The sequence below is a fragment of the Hemiscyllium ocellatum genome, chromosome 6 (genome assembly GCF_020745735.1).
Source record: "Hemiscyllium ocellatum isolate sHemOce1 chromosome 6, sHemOce1.pat.X.cur, whole genome shotgun sequence".
NCBI classification, from domain to species: domain Eukaryota; kingdom Metazoa; phylum Chordata; class Chondrichthyes; order Orectolobiformes; family Hemiscylliidae; genus Hemiscyllium; species Hemiscyllium ocellatum.
The window spans coordinates 49,311,062-49,334,740 of NC_083406.1; the positions used below are offsets into that span (position 1 = coordinate 49,311,062).

At 41.9% G+C, this 23,679-nt stretch overlaps 1 protein-coding gene across 4 annotated transcripts in view; it reads right to left on the reverse strand.

Moving 5' to 3' along the window:
* LOC132816685 (neutral amino acid uniporter 4-like) overlaps positions 1 to 23,679 on the reverse strand; it is a 197,838-nt gene that overhangs the window by 12,717 nt on the left and 161,442 nt on the right. The window contains exon 11 of one of the 4 annotated variants that reach the window (XM_060826548.1): positions 16,073 to 16,148. The exons of the other annotated variants lie outside the window; for them this stretch is intronic. Coding sequence (XP_060682531.1) covers positions 16,147 to 16,148 — 2 coding nt within the window. The 3' untranslated portion in view covers positions 16,073 to 16,146. Of the gene's footprint in view, positions 1 to 16,072; positions 16,149 to 23,679 lie in introns of those variants that run through there. 4 annotated transcript variants of the gene reach the window in all.

The following is a 23,679-nucleotide window of genomic DNA, read 5'->3' on the forward strand; positions in this document are numbered from 1 at the left end:
TGTCTGATGTCATGGGATTAATCTTCAGATTACTTCTTATTTTTGGAATTATTAAATTAGATTCTCAATGCTAATTTTTTAAAATAGTAAAACAGAGTGAGAGTGTGAGAGAATTGAACCAACTGAATAAATTTCTCCTCAGCAGGAGAAAGGACAAAGAAGGGAGGCAGAACTGTAAGTAAAAGAGAGAAAGTGAAAAAGGTAGTAAGCAGAAACCTTGACGGAAATGAAAGAAGCTTGATTTTCATTCCCAAGACTGGAACTTGAATCAGGAAATGTTCCTGCCTTGGTGTACTTGCTTCAGCAAATGGTTGCTCGGTATACTGGTGAATGGAGTCTGGGCCATCACAAAGAACGAAGAAAGAAAGAAAATTACAGCACAGGAACAGGCCCTTTAGCCCTCCAAGCCTGCGCCGAACCAGATCCTTGATCTAAACTTGTCACCTACTTTCCAAGGATCTGTATCCTTCTGTTCCCGCCTACTCACGTATCTGTCTAGAGACATCTTAAATGACACCTCTACCACATCTGCTGGCAACATGTTCCTGGCACACACCACTCTCTGTGTAAAGAACTTTCAACACATATCTCCCTTAAACTTTTCCCTCTCACTTTGAACTTATGACCCCTTGTAATTAAGTAATTGGGAAAAAGCTTTTTGCTATCCACCCTGTCTATACCTCTCATGATTTTGTAGACCCTAATCAGGTCCCCGCTCAACCTCAGTCTTTCTAATGAAAATAATCCTAATTACTTAACCTCTCTTTATAACTAGTGCCCTCCATACCAGGCAACATCCTGATGAACTTGCTTTGCACCCTTTCCAAAGCATCCACATCCTTCTGGTAATGTGGCGACCAGAACTGTATGCAATATTCCAAATGTGGCTGAACCAAAATTGTATACTACTGTAACATTACCTGCCAACCCATGTACTCAATACCTCATCTGACGAAGGAAAGCATGCCATTTACCTTCCTGACCACTCTATCGACCTGCAATGCCACCTTCAGGATACAATGAACTGAGCACCCAGATATCTCTATACATCAGTTTTCCACACGGCTTTTCTGTTTATCATACAGTTTGCTCAAAAATTGGAGCTTCCAAAATGCATCACCTCGCATTGCCTGGATGGAACTCCATCTGCCATTTTTTCATCTAACTCTCCTATCTATCCATAGTTTGTGGCTGACAGTGAGGAAGGAGGTCTTGGGATACAGGAGTGTGATAAGCAGAAAGGAGTTAATCTCATTAACAGAGACTGTTTATCATATTCCTGAAGGATAATAAGCTCACTGGAAACAGACTGTCCTAAATATGGTCTTACTTGGGTATTACACTCTAACAGCACCAGAACATAACTCATTACATTTGGAGCAGTGATGTCTCCACCAGGAGGTAGATACATCATGTCTTGTTGTATAGAATATGGCAAAAATGAGGGGCGTTAACTTGAGGCATTTCACAGGATGGACCCAGGTAATGAATGAATTAACTGTATAATGAATTCCAGTGGATTGAAAGAAGGAAGGATTAAAAAAAAACTTATTAATATATAAGTCAGAAGCACTGGAGAGAGAACTATAAACTCTAAAGAAGCCAGACTTCAAAAAGCAGAACATACAGAGAAATGACATGACCAACATTCTGGAAGACAACCTGAAGCTGGGACTGCAACCTGAGGTCAAACAGATAATATCATATCCACATGAGGATAGTTTAGTTTCATAACTATGACATTTCTTAGTAAGTTGTTTTTAATGTAATAAAGCATTGTGATTGTGCAAACAATAACTTACTCCTCAGAGATCACTAGCAGACACACAGATCAACAGGAGGATATAGACAGATTAGTCAGATGAACAGGTAGAATTTAACCCTGACAAGTGTGGGGTGATGCATTTTGGATGAAGTAACAAGTGCTTAATGAATGGCAGGGTACTAGAAAGCTCAGAGAAACAGTGGGATTTTGAGTCACCTGTCCACAGATCCCTCCAGGTGGCAGGAGGTTATTGGGATAGTTAAGATGGCATATAGGATAATGCCTTTATCAGTTATGACATAAGAACAGGGAGATTATGTTGGAACTGTGCCGAACTTTACTTAAGTCACAGCTTGAGTAGTGTGTGCAGCTCTGGTCATTGCACTTTTGGAAGCATGTGACCACATTGGAAAAGATAAGGACGGAGCATTTCACCTCTGAAGAGAGGCTGGATAATAGACAGTAGACAATAGGTGCAGGAATAGTCCATTCAGCCCTTCGAGCTTGCACCGCCATTCAATATGATCATGGCTGATCATTCCTAATCAGTATCCGCTTCCTGCCTTATCTCCATAACCCTTGATTCCACTATCTTTGAGAGCTCTATCCAACTCTTTCTTAAATGAATCCAGCGACTGGGTCTCCACTGCCCTCTGGGGCAGAGCATTCCACACAGCCAACACTCTCTGGGTGAAGAAGTTTCTCCTCATCTCTGTCCTAAATGGTCTACCCCGTATTTTTAAGCTGTGTCCTCTGGTTCGGCACTCACCCATCCGCGGAAACATGTTTCCTGCTGCCAGAATGTCCAATCCTTTCATAATCTTATACGTCTCAATCAGATCCCCTCTCAGTCTTCTAAACTCAAGGGTATACAAGTCCAGTCGCTTCAGTCTTTCAGTGTAAGGTAATCCCTCCATTCTAGGAATTGACCTCATGAACCTACGCTGCACTCCCTCAATAGCCAGAATGTCTTTCCTCAAATTTGGAGACCAGAACTGCACACAGTACTCCAGGTGTGGTCTCACCAGGGCCCTGTACAGCTGCAGAAGCACCTCTTTGCTTCTATACTCAATCCTTCTTGTTATGAAGGCCAGCATGCTATTAGCCTTCGTCACTACCTGCTGTACCTGCATGCTTGCCTTCATTGACTGGTGTACAAGAACACCCAGATCTCTCTGTACTGCCCCTTTACCTAAATTAATTCCATTGAGATAGTAATCTGTCTTCCTGTTCTTGCCACCAAAGTGGATAACCATACATTTATCCACACTAAACTGCACCTGCCATGCATCTGCCCTAACTTGTCCAGGTGACCCTGTAATCTCCTAACATCCTCATCACATTTCACCCTGCCACTCAGCTTTGTATCATCAGCAAATTTGCTAATGTTATTGCTGATACCATCTTCTATATCATTTACATATATTGTAAAAAGCTGCGGTCCCAGCACGGATCCCTGCGGTACCTCACTGGTCACTGCCTGCCATTCCGAAATGAAGCCGTTTATCACTACCCTTTGTTTCCTATCAGCCAACCAATTTTCAATCCAATCTAGTACTTTGCCTCCAATACCATGCGCCCTAAGTTTACTCACTAACCTTTATCAAAAGCTTTCTGAAAGTCCAGGTACACTACATCTACTGGATCTCCCTCATCCATTAGATTACTTACAGTGTGGAAACAGGCCCTTCGGCCCAACAAGTCCACACCGACCCGCCGAAGTGACAACCCACCCATACCCCTACATATACCCCTTACCTAACACTACGGGCAATTTAGCATGGCCAATTCACCTGACTCGCACATCTTTGGACTGTGGGAGGAAACCGGAGCACCCGGAGGAAACCCACGCAGACACGGGGAGAACGTGCAAACTCCACACAGTCAGTCGCCTGAGGCGGGAATCGAACCCAGGTCCCTGGCGCTGTGAGGCAGCAGTGCTAACCACTGTGCCACCGTGCCGCCCATCCATCTTCAGTTACATCCTCAAAAAATTCAAGAAGATTAGTCAAGCACGATTTCCCCTTCATAAATCCATGCTGACTCTGTCCTATCCTGTTACTACTATCCAGATGTGCCATAATCTCATCCTTTATAATACACTCCAGCATCTTTCCCACCACTGAGGTCAGACTAACTGGTCTATAATTTCCTGCTTTCTTTTTCCAACCTTTCTTAAAAAGTGGTATAACATTAGCCACTCTCCAATCCTCAGGAACCGATCCTGAATCTATTGAATTCTGGAAAATAATCACCAACGCATCTACGATTTCCCGAGCCACCTCCTTCAGTACCCTGGGATGTAGACCATCAGGCCCCGGAGACTTATCAACCTTCAGACTTAACAGTCTCTCCAACACCAAATCCTGGCAAATACAGATTCCCTTAAGTTCAGGTCCTTCAGTCACTGTTACCTCAGGGAGATTGCTTGTGTCTTCCCCAGTGAACACAGATCTGAAGTACCCATTTAATTCTTCTGACATTTCTTTGTTCCCCGTAATATATTCCCCTGTTTCTGTCTTCACGGGCCCAATTTTAGTCCTAACCATTTTTTTGCCTTGCACATACTTGAAAAAGCTTTTACTATCCTCCTTTATATTATTGGCCAGTTTAACTTCGTACCTCATTTTTCCTCTGTGTGTTTTCTTCTTAGTAATCCTCTGTTGTTCTTTAAAAGCTTCCCAGTCCTCTGTTTTCCCACTTATCTTTGCTATGTTATACTTTTTCTCTTTTAACTGTATATGTTTCGTAACTTCCCTCGTCAGCCACGGCCGCCCATGCCTCCTCCTGGGATCTTTCTTCCTTTTAGGAATGAACTGATCCTGCAACTTCTGCATTATACACAGAAATATCCGCCATTGTTCCACGATGAGCTCTGATTGTTTTCTTTAGAGCAGAGGATTTTGAGGGGGACCTGATAGAGGGTATGTTAGATGATGAAGGGCATGGAGGGGGGAATAGAAAATAGCTGTTCTCCTTAAGTGAAGGCTCAATAATTAGCAGCATTATTTTAAAGTGAAAGGCAGGAGGTTTAGAAGGGATTTGAGGAAGAGCTTTTCAACCTAGAGGCGAGGATCTGTAATGCGCTGCCTGGGAGTGTCGTTGAGTTGGGAAACCTCACAACTTTTAAAAAGTACTTGGATGAGCACATGAAGTATCAGAAATTTCAAGCTATGGGCCTTGTGCAGGATAGTGAGACAGGTGAATGTCATGGCTTACTTTAGGCATGTAGATTTCAATGTCCTGTGTGATTCTTTGAAGCACACTTACAATGATGGGCAGCATGTGAGACATTGGCCAGATTGATCTGAGGTTTTTTTTTAAAATTGTGATATACTTGCTTTCATAACTCCAACATCCAGACTTTGATCTGAAATTGATCTGAGGTTTTTTTTTAAATTGTGATATACTTGCTTTCATAACTCCAACATCCAGACTTTGATCTGAAATTGATCTGAGGTTTTTTTTTAAAATTGTGATATACTTGCTTTCATAACTCCAACATCCAGACTTTCAAACTGAAAGCTCATCTAACATGTGAACAGTAGTTTGTTTAGAATCTAATTAGATATTTAGAAACAAAAAACAAAAACATAAATTACTGGAAAAACTTAGTAGGTCTGGCAGCACCTGTTGAGAGAAAAATTGAAAATCTTCCTTGAATTTGATATGTTACCCAAAAGAAGGCAACATGCAGCTAAGATCCATCTCTGATTTGGAGACGCCGGTGTTGGACTGAGATGTACAAAGTTAATGTGTGATGTAATGGAAACTTTTGCTATAAATTCTGTGTCTTACAATCTTATTGTCCACAATCGCCTGATGAGGGAGCAGCGCTCTGAAAGCTAGTGCTTCCAAATAAACGTGTTGGACTATAGTCTGGTGTTGTATGATTTTTAACATAGTCCATCTAAAACTCAGTTACTCCAGTCACCAGATTATTTATTCATCAAATATTTTCCTCAGCAGGTAAAGATTCAAAGTAATGTTTTCTTTGTTTACTCTGGAGAATTCCTTTAAAGCTGGATCTTTAAAAGGTAAATCCCTCTCAAGAGCCTTGTAACAAATTAATCAGGCACTTTGTAATTGGGACACTTGGAGATAAATTTTGTGTAAAATAAATGTCTTTGAAGTCAATTATTCCAATTTTTTAAAAAATAGGATATTAAAATATGGACATTTTTGAAGCAATACAAATAATGGAATTGCTGCTATCTAGTTTGAAGATTTCATTTGTCCATGTCACTGTACAAAGCACATAAGAATTATTTTGTCTTATTTTCAATTTCATATAATGCCAACTAACAATTATTATTTTTGCCGTACTATATGAGTATGCTGTGTAAAAAATATTGTTCTTTTCATTGCATATTTTTAAAACATCTTTTATTTCAAATAATGTCATGTGGCATTTGTATCCCAGCAGTATAGATGAGCATGCTGGAGCCTCAAATCTTCACAATTTATATAAATGATTGGAATGGAACATCTGAAGGTAAGATGGGTAAATTTGCTGACAACACAAAGATTGGTCAAAAGGTGAATTGTGAAGAGGTCATTAGGAATCTACAAGGGAAATGGATATGTTAAATGAATGGGAAAAGACACTTAAGTTTGATGTGGGGAGGTGAGAAATTCTGTTTTGACAAAAAGAATGAAAAAGCTTATGAACTAAATTGTGAAAGGTTGCACAGATCTGAGCTGTAGATGTGTGTGTCTTAGTGCATGAATTAGAGAAGGTACAGCAAGTAATTAGGAAAGCTATAAAAATTGTGTGTTATTGTGAAGGGAATTGAACGCAAGATTAGGGAGATTACGCTTAAGTTATACAGGACATTTTTTATAGGATCAGTCACCATATTTACAGAGAGATGTTAATCCATTAGAAGCAGTCCAGACTTATACCTGGAATGAATGGATTCCTTTATGAGGACGGGTTACACAGGCTAGGCCTGTATCATCTGGAGTTCAGAAGAGTTCGAAGTGACTTAATTGAAACAGAAAACAATCTGAGGCGACTTAACTAGGTGGATGTAGAAAGAGGTTTCTTCTTGTGGGTGAATTTGGAATTAGGGGCTACAGTTTAAAGATAAATGAACACTCATTTAAAATAGAGATGAGGAAATACTTATTCTCTCACAGAACTAGGTGTCTTTGGAAATCCCTGCCTCAAAAGACAATATCTGTAGATGAAAATGTTTAAATATTTTTAAGGCAAAGGTAGATAGATTCTTGATTTCCAAGGGATGAAAGATGATTACGTGCTGCAGGAATACAGAGCTGTGGTTAAAATTAGATAGGTCATGATCTTATTGAATGTTTGAGCAGACTCCATGGGTCAAGTGGCCATCTTTTGTCCCTTGTTTGTTTATAAGCATGTTTAACGTTACTAAATTTTACAGAAAAAGTATTTAATTTTTTTTAAACTTTAGATAGCTATTAGAGCAATCAAAAATAGTTTTACTTGTAATATTTCCAAACTGTGTGTGAGAAATAATAGTGTGTTACACATGGACTTGACTGGCAAATATGTTGATTAAATGACAATTAAGTCCATATTTATAGAATCCCAACAGTGCAGAAAGCAGCCATTCAGTCCATCGAGTCCGCAATGACCTTCAAAAGGGCATCCCAGCAAAACCCAATCTATCCCCAGAACCCCCCTTTTAACATGACTAATCCACCTAACCTGCACATCGCTGGACACTATTGGGCAACTTTTGGCATGACCAATCCATATAACCTACATATCTTTGGACTGTGGGAGGAAACCAGAGCACCAAGCAAAGGGAGAACGTGCAAACTCCACACAGTCACTCAAGGCTGGAATCGAATACAGGCCCCTGGCAGTATAAGGTAACGCAGCTAACATATTCAGTTACATTTTGGCCAATGATCCTATTGGATAAAATCAGAAATATTCTATTTTTTTGCTGTTTTCATAAATGCTTAATTTTTATTTTTCCATAAGTGACTGCATGAATAAAACAGTTCAGTCCATCATGTTGTTTATAGTGTATGAAACTGACACACAAAATCCAATTTCATGGATGTAGAAAACAAGTCAATTCCGGATGATTGTGCATTTTCGTCAATCAGTTTCGGTTTGAAGCCAGTTTAAACCGATGGGATGAAACTCTTCCCTAACAAAATTAAGTCAAATGAGATTACCAAATCAGTAAGCACCGATCTGTAAAACAAGATTTTTTTTAGATTAGACTTACAGTGTGGAAACAGGCCCTTCGGCCCAACAAGTCCACACCGACCCGCCGAAGCGCAACCCACCCATACCCCTACATTTACCCCTTACCTAACACTACGGGCAATTTAGCTTGGCCAATTCACCTGGCCCGCACATCTTTGTGACTGTGGGAGGAAACCGGAGCACCCGGAGGAAACCCACGCAGACACGGGGAGAACGTGCAAACTCCACACAGTCAGTCGCCTGAGTCGGGAATTGAACCCGGGTCTACAGGCGCTGTGAGGCAGCAGTGCTAACCACTGTGCCACCGTGCCGCCCAGATTGACAGTAAACTGATATTAACAGATTCAGTGTCACTCGAAAGTCCAGATCCAAGTGAATACAGACCCAGAAAACAAAGTTAAATTATTTACAAGGCAATGTAAAGCTGAGAAAGTCAGTTATTTGATCTACTGAACCTATGTTGACCCTTCACTTCCTGTTTTTTTTTCTTCACGGTGATACAAATTTTGACCATCAAATTCTTAACATGTGTTGGGATGCTTTCACTAGTACGATGTTTAATTTAGATCCAGGGAGGGTGAGATAACTGTACCTGTTACAAACAAGTGTTTTTAGCACCGGGCCTGAACGGGTTAAACTACAGCTGGACTAAAAGCTGCAGCCATTCTAACCAAACCACAGGAAAGGCTAGCTGATAAACATTATGCAAATCATTCCATTAAAACATTGAAACTTGTAACTGCTGGACATTACTCATGAAGGAAGTCACTGCTATCTTGCTAATGGTTCCATTGAAATGTGCAATTGTGTAACTGTTAGACTAGCTGCAAATTGGCTTTGTGTAACTGTTAGACTAGCTGCAAATTGGCTTACTTAAGTGACCCATCGAAACTGTAGGGTAACGAGACGTATAGAAATGACAAATGGAATGTTGAGTTTGTAAGCCAACAATGTATTTATTGATTAAGTAAACGGGACGGCTGGCCCCGGAATGTCGGAACTATTGTTCAGCACAGCAGGAACCGAACAGACACCTTGACACGGCCAGGAATCTGAGCAGTCAGTGAAGAGTATAACTAGAGCAAGCCCGAACAGAAGATCAGAAGGCGCCTTCTCCAGCAAGCCAGACAGCTTGCTGTATCTCGGACGATTCTCTCTCTCTCTCCCAAATAAAGCGGGTTGTATTCTGAATCTGGTTGGGTGTCTCTCTCTCTCTCTCCAAAACGAACACCGGGACGGTAGTTTCCGTCCTAACACATGGTTTCTTTTCATACTTGTCCAGGGTGGAAAGTTTGCTTGACTGGTTCAGGAGGGTTTAAATTAGTATGGCAGGGGGGTGGGAACCTGAGCTATATACCGGTGGTGAGAGTTGATGGAGATGAGGCAATAGCAAGAGGTCACACAGCCAGTGGGAAGGAATTTCCTGGGAAAGAACCAAGGGATCGGTTAAAGTGTGTTTGCTTTAATGCAAGGAGTACCAGGAATAAAACTGGTAAGCTTAGAGCATGGATCAGCACCTGGTGCTATGATGTTGTGGCCATAACAGAGACGTGGGTTCCTCAGGGGTAGGAATGGTTGCTGGATGTTCCAGGGTTTAGAACATTTAAAAAGAATAGGGAGGGGGGAGAAAAAGAGGAGGGGGTATAACACTGTTAATCAGAGAGGGTATCACAGCTACAGAAGTTACCATTGTCAAGGAGGGTCTGCCTATGGGTGGAAATTAGGAACAGTAAGGGAGCAGTCACCTCATTAGGGGTTTACTACAGGCCCCCCCCAATAGCAGCAGGGAGATTGAAGAAAGCATAGGTCAGGAGATTTTGGAAAAGTGTGAATGTAGTAGGGTTGTTGTAATGGGTGACTTTAACTTTCCCAATATTGATTGGAACCTCCTTCGAGCAGATGGTTTGGAAGGAGCTGTTTTTGTAAGGTGTGTTCAGGAGGATTTCCTAATTCAGTACGTTGACAGGCCGACGAGGTGAGAGGCCAATTTGGATTTGGTGCTCGACAATGAGCCAGAGCAGGTGTCCGATCTTGCGGTGGGAGAGCATTTTGGTGATAGTGACCACAACTGCCTCACATTCTACATAGCTATGGAGAAGGAGAGAAGCAGGCACAATGGGGGGATATTTAATTGGGGAAAAGGAAACTATGATGCTATCAGATCTGAGTTGGGAAGCATGGATTGGGAGCAATTGTTCCATGGAAAGGGCATTATAGACATGTGGAGACTATTTAAGGAACAGTTGTTGTGAATGATGAATAAATGTGTTCCTCTGAGACAGGCAAGAAGGGGTAAGATAAAGGAACCTTGGATGACGAGAGCAGAGGAGCTTCACGTCAAAAGAAAGAAGGCAGCTTACGCAAGGTGGAGGAAGCAAGGGTCTTGCTCAGCTCTAGAGGACTACAGGCAGGCTAGGAAGGAGCTCAAAAATGGTCTGAGGAGAGCCAGGAGGGGGTACGAAAAAGGCTTGGCAGGAAGGATTAGGGAGAATTCAAACGCATTTTACACGTATGTGAGGAATAAGAGAATGATCAAAGAAAGAGTAGGGCCGATCAGGGATAGCATAGGGAACTTGTGTATAGAGTCTGAGGTGGTAAGGGAAAGCCTAAATGAGTTTTTTGCTTCTGTCTTTACCAAAGAAAAGGATCTCGTAGTGAATGAAACCATTGAGGAGCAGGTAAGCATGCTGGAACGGATAGAGATAGAGGAAGCTGATGTGCTGAAAATTTTGACAAACATTAAGATTGACAAGTCGCCAGGGCCAGACCAGATTTGTCCTCGGCTGCTTTGTGAAGCGAGAAATGTGATTGCTTCACCGCTAGCGAAGATCTTTGCATCCTTGCTCTCCACCGCAGTCGTACCTGAGGACTGGAGGGAGGCAAATGTAATTCCTCTCTTCAAGGAAGGAAGTAGGGAAATCCCCGGCAATTACAGACCAGTCAGTCTCATGTCTGTCGTCTGCAAGGTGTTAGAAAGGATTCTGAGGGATAGGATTTATGACCATCTGGAAAAGCATGGCTTGATTAAATGCAGTCAGCATGGCTTTGTGAGGGGCAGGTCATGCCTCACAAATCTTACTGAGTTCTTTGAGGATGTTACTAGACAAATTGATGAGGGCCGAGCGGTGAATGTGGTGTATATAGACTTCAGCAAGGCATTTGATATCGTTCCCCATAGTAGGCTCATTCAGAAGGTCAGGAGGAATGGGATACAGGGACACTTAGCTGTCTGGATATAGAATTGGCTGGTCGATAGAAGACAGCGAGTGGTAGTGGAAGGAAAGTATTCTGCCTGGAAGTCAGTGGTGAGTGGTGTTCCACAGCTCTCTGTTCTTGTGCCTCTACTCTTTGTAATTTTTATTAATGACTTGGATGAGGAGATTGAAGGATGGGTTAGCAAGTTTGCAGACGACACAAAGGTTGGAGATATCGTTGACAGTATAGAGGACTGTTGTAGGCTGCAGCGTGACATTGACAGGATGCAGAGATGGGCTGAGAGGTGGCAGACAGAGTTCAACCTGGATAAATGCGAAGTGATGCATTTTGAAAGGTCTAACTTGAAAGTTGAGTACAGGATTAAAGAAGGATTCTTGGCAGTGTGGAGGAACAGCGGGATCTTGGTGTGTAGGTACATAGATCCCTTAAAATTGCCACCCAAGTGGGCAGGGTTATTAAGAAGGCATATAGTGTTTTGGCTTTCATTAACAGGGGGAATTACATTTAAGAGCCGTGAGATCTTGTTGCAGCTCTATAAAACTTTGGTTAGACCGCATTTGGAATACTGTGTCCAGTTCTGGTCGCCCTATTATAGGAAAGATGTGGATGCTTTGGAGAGAGTTCAGAGGAGATTTACCAGGATGCTGACTGGAATGGAGGGCTTATCTTATGAAGAGAGGTTGACTGAGGTCAGACATTTTTCATTGGAAAAAATAAGGAAGAGAGGGGACCTAATTGAGGTGTACAAGATAATGAGAGGCATAGATAGAGTTGATAGCCAGAGGCTTTTTCCCAGGGCAGAAATTGTTAACATAAGGGGTCATAGTCTTAAGCTGTTTGGCGAAAAGTATAGAGGAGATGCCAGAGGCAGGTTCTTTACGCAGAGAGTTGTGGGAGCATGGAATGCATTGCCAGCAGCAGTTGTGGAAGCGAGGTCATTGGGGATATTTAAGAGACTGCTGGACATGCATATGGTCACAGAAATTTGAGGGTTCGTACATTAGGTTTACTTTACATGAGGATCAATGGTCGACACAACATCGTGGGCTGAAGGGCCTGTTCTGTGCTGTACTGTTCTATGAGAATCCCTACAGTGTAGAAACACGCCATTTGGCCCAATAAGTCCACACCGACCCTTTGAAGAGTAACCCACCATGACCCAATCCCCTAATCTATTACTCTACATTTACCCCTGACTGATGCACCTAACCTACACATCCCTGAACACTATTGGCAATTTAGCATGGCCAATTCACCTACCCTGCACATCTTTGGATTGTGGGAGGAAACTGAAGCACGCAGAGGATACCCATGCAGACACAGCGAGAATGTGCAAACTCCACACAGTCACCTGAGCTGGAATCAAACCCAGGTCCCTGGCACTATGAGACAGCAATGCTAACTACTAAGCTACCGTACCACCCATACTGTCCTGCCCACTCTCCATAACCCTGCAATCCATTACTAATTAAAAATCTGTCTATATCCTCCTTAAATGTATCAGTATCCCAGCAACCACCTCACTCTGGGGGAGTAATTTCCACACTTTCACGATCTTTGAGAGAAATAATTCCTCCTCATCTCGGTTTTAAATCAGCTATCCCTTATCCTAAAGTATAATCTCTCATTCTAGATTTCCTGGCAAGGAGAAACATCTGTTCTACGGCTTCTTTATCAATCCCTTTAACATTTTATATATTTCAATTAGATCTCCTCTCATTCTTCTGAACTTTAGAGAGAATAGACTTTAACAATTCAAGCTCTTTTCATCAGACACATCCATCATCTCTGGAATAAACCTCTTCTGAAATGCCTTCAATACAACTATATCCCTCCTCATGTAAAAGGGAAAGGGAAAGTCAAAGTCCTTATGGTCCTACTATATCATAGGCTTTGATTATTAATGAGAAATAACTGGTGTGGCTTATCCTCAGGGTAACTATGTTTCAGGTGAAGGAAGAGTATGAGAAGGAGGGTCCTTCATGGTAAACTCAGTCTGTATGGGAATTGAACTCACACTCTTGCAGACACCCTGCATCACAAATCAGCTGTCTAACCAATTGAGCTAGCTGCCCACTGAGTTCCTCCAGAACACTCCACGCATCGATAATATTGACTGAGCATCCAACTGTCTGACCATTGATGGCAGCATGGAACCTGAAGGCAAACCCTGGAGTTACACCGGATTATCAAAGGTAAGGTATGAAGGGATAGATATCACCCCTTATCAAGTTTGTCACAGCCTCCTTGGAACAAAGAAGGCACAAAACTGATAAAGCAGTGACAAATCCACAGATTAACAATGTCTGATAACCTTTACTGAAATGCAAGCTTTCTACTGTTTTTGTTTTCTTTCTGACAGCGTTGTTCTTCCTTTGCCAACCTCACTAGCTTTTCTAAGATTCTGTAGCCTCGAATATTTAGCTCCCAATTATTGCTAACTTGTGGCCAGGTATCTGTAAGGGGCTACTACATGTTTCTTCTCCTGATGAAAGATCTTCTCAAAGTACACAATTATGTCTGATTAAGAAGGAAGAAATAGCAGTTGCAGCTTTGAATTTGACTTCTTCAAAACAATTTTAAAGAAAATTTCAAATTATATAGGTATTCAACGATTGTCTATAAACACTTTGTAAAACTCACTTTGAAATCCATCTGGTCTGGTGCTTTGCCACTCTTGAGCAGCCTCACCGCCTCCTGTACTGCCTGTATTGTCAGGGGGACACTCAAAAAGGATGCCTGCTCTAAGGTTACACCCAAAAGGTCCAAGGTCTTAAAAAGGACTCCACCTTCTTCACTTTATTCTCACAGCCCTCCGACTGATACAGCTCAAAATAAAATTTTCTAAATGCTGCACTAATCTTTTTGTCATTGCAAGTAAGACTACAGCACTCTCTCTGATGAATATATAGATTGGGGGGGCATTCTCCTTTCTGGTCAAGTACACTAGATATCTACCCGGTTTATCACCATACTCAAATAATCTCTGTTTCACAAAAGAAATTTCCCTCTTTGCTGTTTGAGTAAGTGCAGCATTCAAAGTAGCCCTAAGGGCTGTAATCCGCTGCAATTTAGTTATAGACGGTCTGTCAAAGTATGCTAACTCAGCTGCCTTCAGGCAAGCCTCAAACAAAGGTTGCTGTTCTCCCTTCTGTTGTTCCGGGTCGCAGAGTAAGAAATAATCAAAACCCATGCATAGGCCTTGGCAGTCTCCCACAGCACCAATGGGTTGCTGGCCATACCTGAATTAATATCTCAAAAATTTTTAAACTCCTGCAAAAAATACTCTATACATTTGCTATCTTTCAGGAGGAAAGGGTCCCTGCATCAGTGTTGGGAGCCCGTCCCACCACCACCATCGGCTTTGTACATGTACACTGCCACATTAATGTACATTAATGTGCATGTACACTGCCACATTATCAGAAACAGCCAAATCCCTTATTCCGCAAGACAGTACAGAGTTCAAAAGGTTGATGGGACAAAAAAATGTCAATTACAGTACAGTACTTATGTGGGTGAGAAAAAAAAAGGTAAAATCCCAACCTTTGGGGGGAAGACATCTCCATACATTTACCAAACCCAACTCCCTGGTCAAGTCGACCAACTGCTTAGATTGCGGAGATGTACCCACAAGATCCTTAGGCATCCTGTCCACCTCGGGGTCAACAATACAATTCAATTCATCCCCCTGTAATTGTATGATGTGTCCCAAGGGCCTTCAACCTAGAGAGCGCATCTGTTACGAATTTAAAGGGGTGAGCCGGGGGGGGCAACATACATTCAGAATCCCATATTCTTCACCATGTATTAAAGCTTTAAAGCTTTAAGCATTATGAATTGCATGCACTCATCCTTAATTTGACCTCGCATTTAAAACGGGAGGTTCTTCCAAATGAGAATAGCAACTCCTCTACTTTTCAAGTTAAAAGATAAGAAAAACACCTGGCCGAATCCTCCCTGTTGCAACTTCCAATGCTCTTTATTGGTTAAGTGTGTTTCTTGTAACAAGGCTACATCGAACCTCTCTTTTTGAAGGTTTGACAGTATCTTTTTTCTTTTAATTGGTGAATGACTCCCCTTAACATTCCAGGTGCACAATTTAAACGAATGGCTAGCCATGATCGTCCACAACAACCCATGACCGCCCGAGAGGAAGAACCCCTCTCATAGTGCATCGAGTGAAAACCATAAACAGTTTGTATAAGTTTAAAAATACAATTTCCAAAATTACTAAGTCAGAACTTCTAACAATTACTTCTACAATATAGCAACATATAACATAACTGAAAGGAGACTTTCTCCCTTGTTCACAGGGGGCGATCTTACACCCATTAATCCCACCATGACTCCTAGCTGGAGCCATGTCCCCACCCCAGATATCAGAGAGTAAGGAAAAAATACCAATATCTTAAGTTAAAAGTGGGCACCCAATCGGTTCCCTCAATACTGCAATCCCAGGCACTTTTCCACAACCACCACCCCGCAACCCCCTGCCATCCAAATCAAAGGAAGATGGGAAGGGGGAGAGAGGGGAAAGAAAAAGGGTAGGGGTGAGTGTGGGGATATGGGTGGGTTGCGCTTCGGCGGGTCGGTGTGGACTTGTTGGGCCGAAGGGCCTGTTCCCACACTGTAAATAATCTAGTCTAAAACAAAAAAAAGATATTTATGACTCTGACATATATTAAAAAGAAGACCAAGACCACTCTCCAACGACCAGGTAAACCAGGCAAAAAAAGCAGAATAAAATAATTGTCCGTACAATTCAAGCCAGTCAGTCTGTTTTAAAGCAAACAAGAAGTCCTTTGCCTTTTCCAGTGAATCAAAGTAGAACATTGACCCTCTCTGGCCGAAACACAGTATCGCCGGATATCTAACGGAATACTGGATATTCAGGTCGCTCAGCAGCTTTTTTACTTCATCAAAGGCCTTCCTCTCGCGAATCACGACCGGGGAAAAATCCTGAAAAAACATGATTTGTGATCCTTTATATACCATAGTCTGGGGATTCTTACCTAGTGCTCCAGAGGCTCCTAGCATCATTTGTTTGTTTGTCCCAATAGCAGCCTTCTGAATTTTGATATTATGATATGGTATAAAGATGTGAAAATCTATTTAAACTTTTTAAATCTCTTGGAAGACAATATCCTCATAGAGCACAGATCTAAGCTCAAAAGAAAGGTTTCCTTCAGGAACCAATCACAGTCAGGCTGCAATAATTCAGGCAATGTGCAAGTGCAACAACCTCAGAAATCTTTGAATCCCTCTCAATTCTTCTTTCAAATCTTCAAGCAAGCCAGACCTGCAATGATGGTGAACTTATCCGACTTGCAAGTGTCTTTTATCCATATCAATCCTTTTAATCCTTGTTTTGTATTTTATCCAATAATTAAATAACCTTCAGCAACAGTTACTGGCGGATGAGGCTTGTTACAGCGACTGGAAGTGGCAGCAGGGACATCCTCCCAGTGCTCGAGGCTGGCGATGTCAGCGGCAGCAAGCTGTTCCAGTGATCAGACACAGCAGTGGTAGTGGACTTATCAAGTTGGCAACTCCTATGCTGGTGGGTTTGCAGCAGGCCACAGTGAGGTAGTGGTACTGATGTCATTGGTGAGCCAGCTGGAGTCGCACTAGTACCGGGTGAGTATGCTGGTCCGATCCAGGCCTGCGACCTGGTGGGCACACTTGAACCGCACCCGGCCTACCTCAACCTCCAGCCTTGGAAACTGTGGGAGCCATTGCTACAGAAAGATGACAAGTTGTCCGCCTTCTTCCCATTCAGGAAGCTCCAGCAACCGGATGTTCTTCCAATGACCTCAATTTTCGAGGTCGTTGACCTGCTCCTCCAAGGCCCGCACTCAGTGTTCCAGGGCTTCAACTCAACCCGCTGAGGATTTGGCTGCGGTCTCGGAAGCTGTGACCCATTTCTCTGCCCCCACGACATGCTGCACAAGACACTGGATCTCCAGGTCATGCCTCTGCAGCATGAACGAGACCGATTCAAGCGTGGCCCAGGTCTCTTCCATCGACAAATCGATCTTCTCTCCGAGTTTCACGAACTCCAAGATGAGGCTCTGCTCTGCAGGTGAGTCCTCTGGACCAGTTGCAGAGGCCAACACTGCAGCCATGGGTGTGTCCGTTGTTACAGGGGAGGTCCCTGCCTGATGCAATCCCCATGCTCCTTTCCCCTTAGTCATTTTCTAAACTGCACCAAACTGTTCATAACTGATACTAAACAATTCTAAGGGTCAGGAAATAGTTATTTCCAACAAATTAAACAGCGAAGGGAGGGTGAGTGCCCCACTTTGTCTGGGTTCTGGTGCAGAGCTCAGTAATGCAGACCTCTGGGTCACTACCATCTTGAATACCTCAGTTGCTTAATATCTTAATGAACAGGTTCACAAAATAATGGCCTTCCATTTTGAGCTGAGTATACAAGAGAGAAAAGGAATCATTCACTATTGCAAACTTGTTGACACAATAAAATTTTCAAAGTTTCAAGCATGAATAATTTCAAGTTCAGATGAACTGTTGCAGTGCTTGCAAATTGCAGCCTAGAAGTTTTTTAAATTATGTAACAGTTAAAGCCCAGGGATAACAGTTTCTATGGATATAATTAAAATCTGAAGCATAACTATAGCCTGTGAGTTCATGCACTGACTGTGAAAAGTTACTACTTTAACAATCAACAGGACATCAACAGCATAGTGTGAAGTAGCATTTCCTTCACTTCTCAATTTCCTGCTAACTATTAGGAGGGTCTAATACAATCCCAATAAGGTGGTCATCCCTTTCTTATTTCTCAGTTCCACCCAAATAACTTTCCTGGATGTATTTCCAGGAATATCCTCCCTAAGTACCGCTGTAATGTTATCCCCCATCAAAACACTACTCCCCCTCCTCTCCTGCCTCCCTTTCTGTCCTTCCTGTAGCAGTTGTACCCTAGAGCATTAAGCTACCACTAGTCCTGTCCATCCCTGAGCTACGCTTCTGTAATTGCTATGATATCTCAGTCCCGTGTTCCTAACCGTGCTCTGAGTCCATCTGCCTTCCCTGTTAGGTCTCTTGTATTGAAATAAATACAGTTTAATTTGTCAGTCCTACCTTGTTCTCTCCTTTGTTTCTGCCAGCCCTGATTGATTGACTCACTTCTTTTCTTATCTGTACCAGTCTCAGATTGATTTCTTTCCTCACTCTCTCCCTGGGTCCCATCCCACCCACTTTACTAGTTTAAATCATCCTGAGCAGCTCTTGCAAATCTCCCTGTCAGAATATTAGTCCCCTTCCAATTCAGGTGCAATCCATCCTTCTTGTACAGGTCACTTCTACTCCAGAAAAGATTCCAATGATCTAAAACTGTGAATCCTTCTCCCATATACCAGTTCCTCAGCCATGCATTCATCTGCTCTATCCTCCTACTGCTACCCTCACGAGCCTGTAGCACCAGGAGTAATCCAGATATTACTAGCCTTGAGGACCTCCTTTTTAAATTCCTGCCTAACTCTCTGTAATCTCCCTTCAGAATCTCATCCTTTTCCCTTCCTATGCTATTGGTTGCAATGTGTACAACGACCTCCTGCTGGTCCCTCTCCCCCTTGAGAACATTCTGCCCCATCTCTGAGACATCCTTGATCCTGGCACCAGGGAGGAAACACACCATTCTGATGTTTTGCTGCTGGCTGCAGAAACATCTGTCTGTCCCCTAACACAATCGATCATGTGGAACCAGATGTACCCCTCATTACATTACAGCCTGTCTTGATACCAAAAACTTGGCTGTTCGTGCTACGTTCCCCTGAGAATCCATCACCCCCTACATTTTCCAAAGCAGCATGCTTGTTTGAAATGGGGATAGCTACAAAAGAGTCCTGCACTTCCTGCCTACCTCTACTAACTTTCCTGGAGTTAATCCATCTATGTGACTGTATTGTAGTTTTTCTCTCTTCTATAACTGCCATTCATCACACCCTCTTGCTCTTGTAAATTCCCCAATGCCTCTAACTGTCGCTCCTCTGATCATTCAATCTAATAGGATTCACAACTAATGATATTTATTGCAGATATAATCCTCAGTAACATGTAAACTCCCTTGAAACTCCCACATCTAACAAGAAGAACATATCACTCTACTAAAGGCCATTTTTGCTCCTTTCGATCTATAGACCCAGAAAATAGCACCGTCTTATTGCTCTACAAAACACTGAATGAATAAATATTTTTTCAGCAAGTGTTCTGAATGCAACATTAATCAGACCTGAATTTCTCTTTCCCTTCCTACTCATGCCTCCCAGTTCCTACTCAGAGTACCCCTTTCTTCTGGGCCTACAATATGAATGTCAGCAAGGAAGCTGAGCACATTAAATCCAAACCCAGGATGAAATACCACGTAATCTGCTTTTGGGACATTGTGCGGAAAAAAGTTTGTGTGAACCTGTAGCAATGGCTGAAGATTATGTAATGGATGTTGAGGTGCAGGAGAATTCTCCATTTCCTTCAATTCAGATTCAGTACTAACTTCTGAAGGCCTCAGTCTTGTCTGTCAGGAGCAAGTTGGATATAGTAAATTACCTCTGAACCACAGAAATGGATTAGTGTGGAAGCCAATGAAGCTATCAAATATCATAAAGACTCATCTAGTTCTCTAATGTTCTTCGGGGAAGAAAGTCTACCATCCTTACCCACTTCATAACAATTTGGTTCACTTTTAACTGTCAGCTGAAATGATCTTGCATTCGTGGAAATTATGGGTTGATAATAGATTTTTGCTTTGCCAGTGACATCCACATCCTATTGATCGGACTGTGATGCTAAGAAGCCCACACTGCAGGCACCTTCTACAAAAAAATTCATGTAGAATGATGAAACAATACTGACAGAAAGTATATTTAAGACTGAATTAGGGTAAACCTCAAGATGTATACATATGCCCCAAAGCATTCCTAAAGTTATCCAACAAAATAGAAACCAGTGTCTGGCTACAGATAGATTCAAAGGCCTAACTCTCAGGGCTGAGGGTTAGGATTAGTGACGGTTTAAAATTGTAAATTTTGCATTTTGTTGTCTAGAGGAGCTGCTGTGAAATCAAAACCTTTCATAAAAGTTTGATGGCTACTGTTATAATGGAGATACATTATATTTAACAGATGGGGCAGTGTCTTTCTGATGATGAAAAGTGAGACAAAGAATTAATATTGTTCCTTGCTCCTGATGTCTTTCAAACATGTTTCAAAAAACACAAAAAGAAACTTGACTAGTCACATACATTGTCTCCATCAGGGGTGACGTGAGGGGGCATCAAAACAAGGTTGTTTGTGCATTTCTAAACTCACATCTGCAAAGTTACCTTAGGTATTGTCCAATGACCCAAATGAATGGATTTGGCAATAATTAGTGATTAGAACAAGGTATCCAAATGGACCTCATAGAATAGGAGTTCCCTGATTGGGGTTGCTAACCTGGTCCAATCAGGGAGCCCTGTTAGGGGTTCTGCTCACTCTAGGAGCTGGATCTGAGCAAGCTGAACAGTGTCATGTACTATGGACATGTAAATAAAGGATTACTAGGTGAGGGGATACTGGCTTTTGTGGAGTTTCTTTCAATAATATCGGTCTCAGGTGCTTGTTGAAATGCTACCTTCTTACTGCCATGAGAGATAGAGGTCTTTCATTTTCTTCAGGGTTCCTTGTCTCTGGTGAGGTCTCCATTCCAATGAAATGGAATAGGAACTGCACTGTAATTTGATTTGGGGCTGCCATGTTTGGTTGTGATATCCAGTCATCCTTTTTAGCTTTCTCTTTTTAAATTCTGCTTTAAGTCCAGTTTCAACTCTGCATTAGTAATCACTAATTGATTACAGCACCTCTTCAAAGCAAGTAAAGGAATCCCAGCTGTTGGAAACCATGAGATTTGCATCGTGTAATGTGATTGCTCACATGTACTATGTATTTTAAAAATTAACAAAAAGGAACTGATAATAAATGCGTAGTTGTAGAATAAAATGAACTAAGAGAACTGTAATAAAACTGCATCTCACTGATGACATGCCGAAATGCAACCCAAATACATTATTTTACAAAGTTTTATAACACATCAAGCTCAAAAATAATCAAAGAAAGATCAATAGCTCTCTTGAAAAACTAATTTTACAAGCAACTATCTGAATAGATATAGAAATAAATATTTCATGGAGAGGGATTTACTATACTTTAATCTAACAAATGGCATTCTAAATCATCACACTTCGTTCTGGGTTACAGCTTTCCAGACATGTCACTGTCATTAAAAAACCTTTCAAAATATGTTTTTTAAATATATTTTTATATTGGAGACTGAAATGGGAAGGTGCATTACAGCATTCAAATGATATTACCTATTGTTCAGCAAGACTGACATGCAGTTATAGCATTTTGCTGAAATATTCAGTTAAGGAAAAGCAAAAAATACATGATTCAGACACTCTTCCAAAAGAGTATTTTTTTTAAAATCAATGACTAGTGTTTAGTCTGTTACGCAGACTTTGGGCGGAATTTTAGTTTTGAGGTCGAGACTTTAGCTAGGATCAAGTTTGGGTTCTAACCCATTACTGTGACAAAAATAGTCAACTAACAAGATTTTTGTTGGATTGGACAATTAATGGCCAGAAGGTAGTGTCCAACAAAGGATGAGCTCTGGCATTACAGGATCAAAAGAATGCCCTACAGCACAGAAAGAATTGAAATGCACCAATGCAAAGAAGGGAAGCACAGCTTGAAATGGAATCACTCTCTCAGCACTTACTCAAAATGTTTAAAGAAACAAATGGATACGTTTGCCAGGTTACCATTAATTGGGAGGAAACAGCTCCACTGAGCAGCTCTGGCCAACTGTGGCTTGTGTTAGGATGTTTGGAGACAAGCAGTTCTCTCGGGGTTTTTTTTTAGAACTTATGGCGTGGTAGAAAAGAATCATATTAATGTAACACAATGTTGCATTGAAAAGAATCAAACTGCAGAATTTTGGATTGATCTCAAGTTTACGAATGGCAGAATGTAAAAGGTCAGTCCGAAGTGCATTGGAATAATCAACTCAACAGATATCAAAGGCATGGATGAACGTTTCAGCAACAAATAAGCGAGGTTTGGGCACAGGGAGTGCCTAAAATAAGGGAGCTTTTAAGTTCTAGATGGAGCATACTTCACGCAAATAGTCCAGGGAATAAGACATATAAGAAAAGAGCACAGACTGCCGAATAGGAATATAACAATAGCTATGACTGCAACATATGTATAGAGGAAGGACTTGAAAGCTGGGTAAGCAAGTTTGCGGATGACACAAAAGTCGGTGGAGTTGTGGATAGTGAGGAAGGAAGTGGTAGGTTACAGCGGGATATAGATAAGTTGCAGAGCTGGGCGGAAATGTGGCAAATGGAATTCAATGTAGCTAAGTGCGAAGTCGTTCACTTTGGTAGGAATAACAAGATGATGGATTACTGGGCTAATGGTAGGCTACTTGGTAGTGTGGATGAGCAGAGGGATCTTGGTGTCTATGTACACAGATCTCTGAAAGTTGCCACCCAGGTAAATAGTGCTGTGAGGAAGGCATATGGTGTACTGGGCTTTATTGGCAGAGGAATTGAGTTCCGGAGTCCTGAGGTCATGTTGCAGTTGTATAAGACTCTGGTGAGGCCTCATCTGGAGTATTGTGTGCAGTTTTGGTCGCCATACTATAGGAAGGATGTGGAAGCTTTAGAACGAGTGCAGAGGAGGTTTACCAGGATGTTGCCTGGAATGGTAGGAAAATCTTATGAGGAAAGGCTGAGGCACTTGGGGCTGTTCTCATTGGAGAAGAGAAGGTTTAGGGGAGATCTGATAGAAGTGTATAAGATGATTAGGGGTTTAGATAGGGTAGATACTAAGAACCTTTTACCGCTAATGGAGTCAGGTGTTACTAGGGGACATAGCTTTAAATTAAGGGGTGGTAGGTATAGGACAGATGTTAGGGGTAGATTCTTCACACAGCGGGTTGTGAGTTCATGGAATGCCCTGCCCGTCTCAGTGGTGAACTCTCCTTCTTTATGGTCATTTAAGCGGGCATTGGATAGGCATTTTAAAGTTATTGGGCTAGTATAGGTTAGGTAGGATTCGGTCGGCGCAACATCGAGGGCCGAAGGGCCTGTACTGCGCTGTATCCTTCTATGTTCTATGTTCTATATCTCAAAACAGAGCAGGAAAGACAAGTAAGCCTTCTTAGCTTCAGGACTCTCAGGGAAATAAAAGTGATGGAAACACAATGCTAATAAAAAAGGGGCATAATTTTAAGGATGAAAGTAGGAGATTTAGAAAGGATTTGAGGAAATTCTTTTTCACCCAGGGGTGCTGGGAATCTAGAATGCATTGGCTAAGACTGTAGTTGAGGTGGGAAAGTTCACAATCTTTAAAAAGCTGAGCATTTTAAATGTCATAATATTCAAGACCATGAGCCAAATGCTAGAAAGTGAGACTGGTGTTAATTTATA